This window comes from Eupeodes corollae, chromosome X (genome assembly GCF_945859685.1).
Source record: "Eupeodes corollae chromosome X, idEupCoro1.1, whole genome shotgun sequence".
Lineage (NCBI taxonomy): Eukaryota > Metazoa > Arthropoda > Insecta > Diptera > Syrphidae > Eupeodes > Eupeodes corollae.
The window spans coordinates 1,340,691-1,351,438 of NC_079150.1; the positions used below are offsets into that span (position 1 = coordinate 1,340,691).

The window sequence follows — 10,748 nt, forward strand, 5'->3', positions numbered from 1 at the left end:
ATGTGTTCAAACATTTGTGTTTGCTTGAATTTTATTTTTGATGATTTTATAAAATTTTTAAGAACATTAGTTGCATTATTCTTAAAATAATTAATTCGTAACTACGAACATCACTTATTGCAAACAATTTAAGATACTTGTTTTCACAAAAACTTACAGATAATGTTTTACATAAGTTAGTCGCTTCATAAATAATTCATTTGTTCATAAACATTTCAGACGTTTTTTTCTTTCTGAGCTCAAAAAACCGTCTATTTAAGCTTTCAATTCTATTTTAAATATAGCATATTGATCTCTTTTTAAGTTTTAAATGTAGTTAAATAGAATGATTTGACAACTAATAGCCACATTTTCCAAATGTCATGTGATGAGATCTTACTTTGTCTTATTTTTTTATGGTCATAAGCTTTTTGTGAAATATTGTTTAACCACAAGTAGATATTTTCAGAAGAAAACAATTTTACAAAAGTCTAAGAAATTATTTTTCGAACAATAGTTAAAGAATAAAATAATTCATAAAGAGAAAACAAACTTGGCAAGTAGAAAAGATTTGAACAATATTTATCAAGTTAAAATTATACAAAGTAATATATAAAACGTACGTACGTGCATGTGCGCGCCTAGCCTTAGGCGTCAGTTATAGCTATCATTGAAATCGATCTGGAAACATTTTTGAAACTTTATTTGACGGTGGTTCCATTTAATTAAGAAATGGAAATTATATACTGATGGCTCGGATATCACTATCCTATTTCCTGGACGGAGTAGTACCCGTGGCATGATGGTTATTGCGTTGCACTGTCATGCAAGGGGTCTTGGGTTCAATCTCTGCCTGTACCACCTTAATTTAAACAAAAATTAATTTTCGCGGGTCCTGCCTCTTGCGAGGAATTGACAAATCCTTCAAGAGATAACTCTTCATGAAAAATTGCTTTCTCTAATTAGCCGTTCGGATTCAGCCTAAAATTGTAGGTCCCTTCCATTCCTGACAACAGTACTCGCACACAGGAATGGTTGAGAGTTGTAAGTCAATAGGCCTTGGTTCACTACGGACTGTTGCGCCATCCAATTTTTTTTTTATTTCCTGGACGGAAATTCATATCCTGAACAGCTGATACTTTTATGTTCAAAAGTAAAACGAATCGTTCCACTGATTTGTGTTTCAATTTCACACAATTCCAGTGACAGATTTCTGTCGGTAAAAATTTGTCGGTGTCTTTCAATCAGGATTTTTTTTCAATGACAGTCATTTTCAATGATAGCTATAAACGACCTGCCAACAAAATTCCAATGTTTGTTTTCAATGATGAAAACCAATGACAGCTATAACTTGTACCTTAGTTGGAAAACAATTTTTTGGCAGCTGGTCAATCAGATGGAAGAAACTTGTCTTACTTTTAGGGGCCACTTATAGCTATCATTTGTTTTCATCATTTTGGCAGGACCTACCATTACAAATTTCTATCATTGAAAACAAATTTCCCAATTGAAATGGGAACACGAATCAGTGGAACGAATTGTTCCACTTTCGAACATAAGAAGCTAATTTAAGCTATTATTGGTTTTCATCATTGAAACCAATCATTGTAAGTTTTTGGCAGGCCGTTTAAAGCGAGCATTAAGAATTTCAATCATTGAATAAAATTTCGTGATTAAAATCCAACGAAAAATGTTTATTGACAGAAATCTGTCATTTGAATTGTTTGAAATTGGAACATCAATCAGTGGAACAATTCGTTTCATTTTAAAAAATAAAAGTATCAACTGTTCAGGAATATGAATGACAGCAGAAAAATAAATTTTTAGCGATTTTTGTGTGATTTCCGATCGATCAGTTTATAATTCTCATTTTTAATCAAAGGGAAACACAATAAAATATCCATTCAAATCATTTCCCGATTGATTTAAACGATAGCTATAACTAGTTTTTTAAGTCCATTAGGGGCAGGTTATATCAGTAAAATTTGAAACAGGAGGAATCTAAAATGCTTTACTGATGAGCATTTATAGCAATCACTAAGTTTACGTCAGTAAATGTTGTTTTCTTTCGATCATAACATCGCCTCAGATAATTTGTTTACTGATGCTTTCATCAGTCAAATTTTTAATGACGTGACTGGAACAGTAAACAATTAGAACACCAACAGTAAAACGAAATGGATTTTTGTTGGCAAGTTTAAGTAATTAATTCGTGGTTAAAACGTTCTGGGCTTAAGCTAAATACAAAGTCTAGGTTTTTCGAATTAACGGATTCTGGATCTCGTGTTAAAAATACTGATGTAGGTAAGTGCCTTGTTTAATACAATGTATGAGCTATGGAGTCGTCATACGACAGATATATGGACAATTTTTAAATGTACATATATACCTACCAATGAATAATAAATATGACTTTTGTTTTAATCACCGTAAAAGTAATTTTTCAAATGTAGGATTGCGAAAACCAAAAGTTTGAAAAATCACTACAATCCAATCTGAACACAACAGAAAGTTATTCACATTCCCGTCATCAAAAAAAGTGCTTTCTCTTTCGGACTCGGCTTAAAATTGTAGGTCCCCTTCATCCCTGACAATATTACTGGCACACAGGGATTGTTGAGTTGTAAGTCACTGGGCTCCAGTTCTCAAAGGTCTGTTACACAACCTAATTTATTTATTTTAACAATAAATTCAATATATTTTTTTTGCTAGAAAGAAAATAATGATCTTAAAAGCAGTTCGTATTCAAATACGGACTACAAACACGTTCTTACAATTAATTGCATTCCTGTAAATGTAGATATTAAGTAACTGACACACGAGCTTACCTTAAAAGACCCTAGAATTGTAATGGAAACTTTTTTGAATCAGATCATCTTAATCAGAGTATCATCGTTTTTGAAAGACTTTCAAATTTTAAAAACGTTCAAAACAACCGAACAATTGTAATAAGTTATTCTGTTTTTCTTGTTTACCATTGTAAATAAAAAGTCAAAATTAAAATGTTATTTATTCGTTTTATTAGCATCGATGCATGAAATTTTGAAATCGAAACGTAACCTAATCCTCTAAAGTGGACATTTTTTCTTTACTTAGAACTACTTATATGCATTGCCAACATTATGACTGAAAAAGGAAGAACGAAGCCTATAAACAAGTATTACTAATTTATTGTTTTATATAAAACACACACTGATTTTCAAAATGTAAACTTTCTAATTTACTTTTCTCAGTGGACAATTTTTCGAGTTGTTTAAAAGATCAAAACATATAGGTCTCAAATGAATTAGGCACTAGAGACAAATATTGAGATACATAGATTATTGACAGAGAGTGAGAGAGAGAAAGAGAGAGAGATATATTGAAATTAGTCGATTCCTTGTGTGTTATTTTTAGTTCCCGATGAGCATTTCCAGAAACATACAAAATTATTTAACTTAAAAATTAAAAAAGAAACTAACAATAAATATTAAACGAAAATTGAGCTTAAATTAAATCCTGTTACTTGTTTTTTTTTTAACAGGTGTTGCTTAGGTAAGGACTAACATATATCATTATTTATGAATCAGTTGTAAATACATTAACTGAAAATGAAGCAAAGGTTTCACCCTTCTTTCCAACTGCCTTTGCCTGATATTGTCCAACATCTGTAGCTGTACACTTAACAATTTCCAACGAGTATTTATTGCCATCCTTGATGAACTTAAATCTCGAACTTGCTTCATCAATTTGTTTGCCATCCTTGAACCAGGTCAATTGAAGTGGACTTTCTTGGGTTTCACACTCAAACGTACACGATTCGGTTTCTTGAACTGTTACCGAAGACGGGAATTTGGTGAAAGTTGGTTGTTTTGGTTCTTCTCCTGGCACTAGGACATTAATTGTGCAAGTGCTGAAACTTTCGCCAGCATCGTTAAATGCCTCGCAAGTGTATGTGCCTGCATCTTCGGGGAAAATTTCGGCAATTTGTAATTTATAGATATTCGCTTCATTTGTATATTGGAAGTCCTTAGAAGGCTTAATTTCTTTATTATTGTGAAGCCAAACAACATCGAAGTGTTCCGCACCAATGATACGACAAGCTAGAGTTACGGCATCCCCATCATTAACAAAGCGAGATTCAAGGTGGCTGGCAATTTTAGGTGGTTTGTCGCCACTAGCCGTACGTTTAGCTAAGTTCTTTTCCATAGCTGCGAAAAAAATAAGTTTATTAAGGAAAAACAGTGTATTATACCATATACTTACGCTTAACGGTCAGCTTGCACTTGGTGTCAACCGATCCAATGGAATTGGTTGCTGTACAAGTAAATACACCTTCATCTTCTGGGAAGATTTCGTTGATTGTTAATGTAGCAACACCATTTTTATATTTCAAATCCATAATTTCTGACGATGAGATTGCCTTTCCGTTCTTTGACCACGTAATCTGAGGCTCAGGATCACCAACAACTGTGCATGTTAGCAATAGTTGTTCCCCATCTTTAATTGTAAGATCCTTCAGTGCTTTTGAAAATTCAGGCTTACACATTAATGAATCATCAGGGGGCACTATACAAAAGAAAATAGGTATGTAATATATGAATATATTATTAAATTGTCGTCTTTCGTTTTCTTACGTATCAACTCTTTGGTTGCACTTCTTGACCTTGACGGTGACCCTGGTGCATTCAAACCATATTTCTTCTTTTTCGTACTTGTTGAATCTGAAGAAATATTTGTTGATGAAAAGGAACCTGAATTGTTTGTGACAGTCTGAAACAAAAATATATAGAATGTATTATATTGGAACAATCTGTTATTTAGAAATTACATTCTTGTGGGCTTCAGAGCTCGAAGTTAAATATCAAAGAAAGGGATATTATTTCTTACCTTGCTAGATGATGATAGTGAATTGTGGGAAGTCGAGGAATAATTTGAAGTACTGGTATTTGTATTGACATTGGATGTCACTTGACGCACTGTCACAATTGGCGGGGGAGCTGGCTTAATAGGTTGTTCAATGTACTTCCGGTCTGTTTAGATTATAAAATTATAATTTAAGTAAATTTAAGACAAATATTTTCTTTAATGGATTTTTTATGCACCCCGTAGTTTTCATTTCCGCAGTTCATTGTTGTGGTTTAAGCTTCCTTTTTTAAAAAATCTGAAGCAAAACCTACGCAAAAAGACAACAAACAAACTACGATTCTAACAAGGTTACATACAAAATCCATTTAAAAGATTTAACAAAAAAAAATGTGTGTATGTACAAAATAAATCTATCACACCATTAGTAACAAAAAACAAAATTAGAAGATTCATTCATAATATGGTATGGATTCATTCATATTGTCAAAATAAAACTTATTCATGCGTAGGACTTTTTTTTCTTCAGAACGTTTTTTCCTTTTATTGACTGATGCAAAATTATGTAAATTATTTATTCATTCTTAAAATTAAATCATGCAACCTAATATTTTCGACCAAGGTTATAATTCCTCATGACTATCAGTGGATGCAATTTCAGTTTTTGGTTATATCATTCAGAAATATTTTTTTCAAACCAGAACAAATTATGCTTTTATTTACTTTTCGAACTTGATTTCAACTTGGCAAAACACTCTCGACAAAAACGGGCTTAAGGGTCTTAAATGCAGTACTTTACTTGCTTATAATATGTCGTTAATTAGACGAATTGTGTCGTTCTATGTTAGGGAACAATCAGTTCAAAATACTTTGAGAGTGAGATTTGATATAAATAAAGTTCAGCGATACAAAAAATACAAACTAAATTATTTTGGCAAGTTGGCAAAAATCTAATAAAAACATAGAACAACAAAACTAAATTTCTTACAAATAATTAACGACAAATTAATACATTAACAATTAAGAGTTTCATACGGTTTTGCAAAGCATACTTTGCTTATTTGACTATTTGAGAAAAAGTTTCATGACAAAGGCAAATTATTCAAATTTTAATATTTGGGTTCGCGAATATAATGAGATTTCGTACTGAAAGTTTTTGTAAAATTTATTTAAAATAAAGGTCTAGTCAAATCCAAAATCAATATTTTTTTTAATAAAATTCACATTCTTAGATATTTAAAAGTTTTGATAAATCTTTAAAAATATATATGTTTAGAAATATTTCTTAAATTGAATTAGCCTATAAATTAAATTGAGCCCCATTCTGATCGAATTAATAACGCTCAATTAAAAACTTTGTCGATTCTGGAATTCGCAAATTGATTTGATATGAATTCTAAATGTATTATTTTTTTTAGATCTTTATATAACTTATTTTCAAATATTAAATAATTTGTTCTTATACAAATAAATTAGAATAACCAGAAGATATCGGCACGGGTACATCTTCGAAACAAGTTCAAATTAGAAAACTTTCGAACACAGCAATTGTTCGAAAATAATGTTTAGCAAAACAAATATTATTAGGTAACTATACTCATACTCAATAAATTAGCAAACACATTCAAAAATTTATGGTTAACAATTTTCAAGGGATATAGAGTATTGTCAACCTATGTTTCTTTTTAAAATTGTTTAAATAGCAACATATTTTTATTTAGGGATTAAAATGAAAAATAAAACAGGTTTTGTAGCAGGTGTTAAATATGTTTTTTTTTTTTTTTTAATGCTTTACCTCCTGAATATAGGAAATTGTGAGCAAGTTCTGCCTGCTCGGGTGTAACCCATTCTCCTAAAAAAATTTCATTAGGAAATTTGTATCGTTGTTTTGTTTAATTTACATTTTTTTAGATTTTTATATTTGTTTTAATCAAAAATTTAAGATTTTGCTCGATTACATAAATAAAATTGTTTTTTTTTTTTTCAAAGACTTTGAATTTTATTTTAGTTTAGGATTATTTGAAATTTCAATTGATCTGACGACAATTTGGGTATTATAGATAAAAAGCGTAGACAATTTTATCCTGTAAAAAGCATTCGACTACTCACCCTGAAATTTATATACAAAAATGAAAACATTTGAAACTAGAGTAGGAAAGGTGATTATTTCTAATAGTTCGGTCCTATGTACATCCTTGATGCTTAATCCATTGTGTCATTGTTTTTAAAAACTTTAAGATGTATTAAGCAACTTCCGTTGCGTTAGTACAATACTAATTTAAAAAAAAACTGCATAGAGTTTTCCAATTATAAATTATAACAGTTTTTTCATTTATTAAAGTATGTACTGGAAATCTATTTATAGCAAAATTGAGTTTTACCTGTTTTAAAGAACTTAAAAAGTACTTGACCATTATCATAAAGTGTAAAAATCACCTTCTATTGCTAAGCTCCTCAAACAATTTCTGAAAGTTTCCGATCCCTACATCTGGTATGTAGAGACGTTGATCACACTTAAAATATCAATAACTGATTTTTTTCCCTTTTTAGGCTTCTTAAGCTCTAAACACGTCAGATGTTCAGAAATGGTTTCGCCATAATCATTTTTTAAACTTTTCAATGTCTTTGAACTTTTTTAACACTTAAAAAATACCAAAAAACAACCTTAAACTAAAATAAGAAGTCTTTCGTATTAATAAAATCGAGTAAAACCATCAATTATCCTAGGATAATTTTAAATTTTAATATTACAAAAAAAATATAATTATTGTAAACATCAATTTGAACAATTTTTCATAACTTTTCAGGTAAGCGTTAGCATGAATTTAGCTTTAAAATAGGTATTGAAATAGTAGACAAATGATGTTTGCAGTTTACTACGTGCACTGTAAGTAGTATTGACTGCAGATTTTGTATTAATAGATTTGATAAAATTTGTGTAATGAATTATCTGCGCAGTTAGCTTATTTTTCAGTGGCGTCTTTTGTTTCATGTCCCTTTTTTTTTAAATTGAAGGAACTTAATAGTTATAAGAAAATACATACAAAGCTCACATGAAAAAGTATTGCCAAATCAATGTTTTTTATATGTTTTGTTTATTTGATGGCGTTCTCTTTAATTTAAATTGAATTAGTTTATAAAAATACCGACAGTGAAAAATTTAATTTAAAAAGAACTTTTCTGTATTATGTTTCAACTATATTTTTAACACTTACCCTCTACAATGACCACACATTCTGTTTCATCCGTGCCATGACAATTGGTAGCAATGCATGAGTATTTTCCTGAATCGGAGGGCTTGCAATCGATAATTTCCATTGTTACAACGCCATCTGAATGTGTCATTGAATATTCATATTTGCTGAGCTCACGTCCATCCTTGTACCACTTGACGGTTGGTACTGGTTTTCCACTCAAACAGCACAGCAACTTGCATGTATCGCGAGCTTGCATGACACGAGGACGTAATAGGAATGTAAAACTGGGTGCTGACTCTGATTCTTCCTGCCAGAAAGTGTATGGAAGTGGTTCGCGTCTCCTAACTGGTGTCGATTCGTGTCGGTAAACTGGTGGTTGTTTTGGTAGTGGTTGCACATTGAGGAAGACGACTTCTTCGCGAGACCCATAATGGTTCTCAGCACGGACGATGTATTCGCCACGATCTTCCAGTTTAACACGATTAATGATAAAGTAGTAATCGTCGCCGGCATAGCGTTTCATGTATTTAACACTCTGTCGCAGTTCTTGGTGATTGTGTGACCAAGTTAAGGTTGGCGTTGCAATGGCTATGCAACGGCAATAGAACTTAACGCTTTGGCCTTCGTAGCAGAATTGAGATGATGGACGGATGACGAATCTTGGGGCGGCTTGTCTTCTATCAATCGATGTCTCATGAATTTTGTATTTCTCCATGAGAAGCTTACGCAACGAAGAGTATTCAGATAGCCTGCCAATTGGCAGAAGATATTTATTGAAGTCTTCATACTTCTTTCGTAATTTGTCACGGAAAGCGAGGTATTTCTCACGAGCAATCTTTTGTGTACGATCACTATGGTCTCCCATTAGCCATGGATGTAATAAGCATTCGTGAGCTGTCATTCTTTTCTCTTTGTTAGCAACAAGTAGTGAACGGATGAAGTCTTTACCTTCTTGGGAAATATGACGGAAGGCTTCTTCGTCGAAGTCCCAATCGCATGCCTTGACGTTCTTCAGAGTTGATATATCGTTTTCACCGGCGAATGGTGAAAGTCCACTCAAACTATCAGACGAAAAGGATAATCAGGTGATATGAAAGTGAAAGAAAAAATATTTTGAATGATTTTTTGATGGACTTTGCCCCTCCCGTCTTAAGATATGTTTTAAATTTAAACGAATGTAAAAAAAAACCTTAAAATCAGAAATGTAACTAACGGTGGTATTTTTAAAACTCATAAAGCAAATTATGTCTGTAATATATAATAACAAAAGCTCGAAATGTTTTATCAGAGCTTTGAAAAAATTAATACTTACAGGACATAGGAAAGTACACCTACAGCCCACATGTCTGTATAGAAGCCAACTGGTTCCCGATTAACGATTTCGGGAGCAGCAAATTCAGCTGTTCCAGTTGTTATTTTTACAACTTCATTTGGATCTAATCTTGTGGCCAATCCAAAGTCAATCAATTTAACATTTGTGCTTCTTCGTGTTTGACACATAATATTTTCAGGTTTGATATCCAAATGGATGATGTTCTTCTCGTGCATGTGTTTGACACCTTCGCAAATTTGGCGCATGTAGTTAATAACCTCAGACTCGGACATAGTGTATCCCTCGTCTGTGATTCGTTCGAAAAGTTCCCCACCAGATAAACTATGAATTATTTGTTAGATTTAAAAAATGCCTGAAATGGGTATAGGAATTTATTTTTTAATGTACTTACAACTCGAATATTAAAACCATTTCATCGTCATCTTCAAATGCATCGTGCAAATTAATAAGTTTCTGATGATGCAATTGATTCATAATATCAATTTCACGACGAATCAAATCCTTTTCAATTTCATGTGATACTGGAATGAACTTAGCCGCGAAAATATTGCCAGTGCTTCGCTCTCGGCAACGATGTACAACACCGAAAGCACCTGTTCCGATTTCTTCTAAAATATCATAACGATCATAAACACTGTCATGTGAGATCTCAACCGGTTGTGGCACATATTTGGAATATATGTCAAAGACATACGAATCGTAATCCTTGATCGGGCCATCGGCCTTTCCACGAACCTTTTTGCCATTTTCATCGATTTCCCATTTCTTTTCTTGTTTCTTTTTTTTGCCTGTATCTTTGGTTGTAATCAATGTACTTACTTCTGAAGAATCAGAACGTCCATACACATTTTCTGCGTAGATCCTAAAATCGTATTGATGTCCAGGTGCAAGACCAGTCACAGCTATTGATGTAAAGCGTGTATTTCCAACACGAATCCATGATGACATTGGGTGTTCACGTTTTTCCACTAAATAATTTGTGATATTTGAACCACCATCCCATACTGGACTCTTCCAACTTAATGACAGTGAATCAGATCCGATATTTTCGACCATTGGGAAACGTGGTGGATCAGGTCGATCGCTGATTTGTATCTTTATAACAGCTGTGTCTGATCCAAGTTCGTTTTCGGCAGTGATCCTATATGGTCCCGAATCAAGTTTAGAACCATCACGAATAGTTAAAATAGCATGACGTTCCTTGACTTCTACATGGTAGTGTCCACCGGATTCAATAGTTTCACCTTCGCGAATCCAGTTGATGCGAGGTTTTGGATATCCAGTGAATGGAATCTTAATTACTACATTCTCACCCTTATCAAAGTAAGCAGTGTCACGGAATCTCGGTGGAACATTCAACTTAGGAGCAGCTAATGAATAAAACAAAAATTAAA

The 10,748-nt window shown here is 32.5% G+C and overlaps 1 protein-coding gene across 20 annotated transcripts in view; it reads right to left on the reverse strand.

The window, feature by feature from the left end:
* Positions 1-2,976: 2,976 nt before the first annotated feature.
* LOC129953432 (twitchin) overlaps positions 2,977-10,748 on the reverse strand; it is a 61,241-nt gene continuing 53,469 nt past the window's right edge. For 18 of the 20 annotated variants that reach the window (XM_056066688.1, XM_056066687.1, XM_056066684.1 and 15 more), the window contains 8 exons: positions 9,746-10,724; positions 9,334-9,675; positions 8,040-9,082; positions 6,620-6,676; positions 4,849-4,991; positions 4,596-4,731; positions 4,225-4,527; positions 2,977-4,169 (listed from right to left, as the gene is read on the reverse strand). In XM_056066688.1, the coding sequence (XP_055922663.1) occupies positions 3,538-4,169; positions 4,225-4,527; positions 4,596-4,731; positions 4,849-4,991; positions 6,620-6,676; positions 8,040-9,082; positions 9,334-9,675; positions 9,746-10,724 (3,635 nt within the window). In that variant the 3' untranslated portion in view covers positions 2,977-3,537. The remainder of the gene's footprint in view (positions 4,170-4,224; positions 4,528-4,595; positions 4,732-4,848; positions 4,992-6,619; positions 6,677-8,039; positions 9,083-9,333; positions 9,676-9,745; positions 10,725-10,748) is intronic. The other 2 variants (XM_056066689.1, XM_056066673.1) reach the window with 1 other exon arrangement.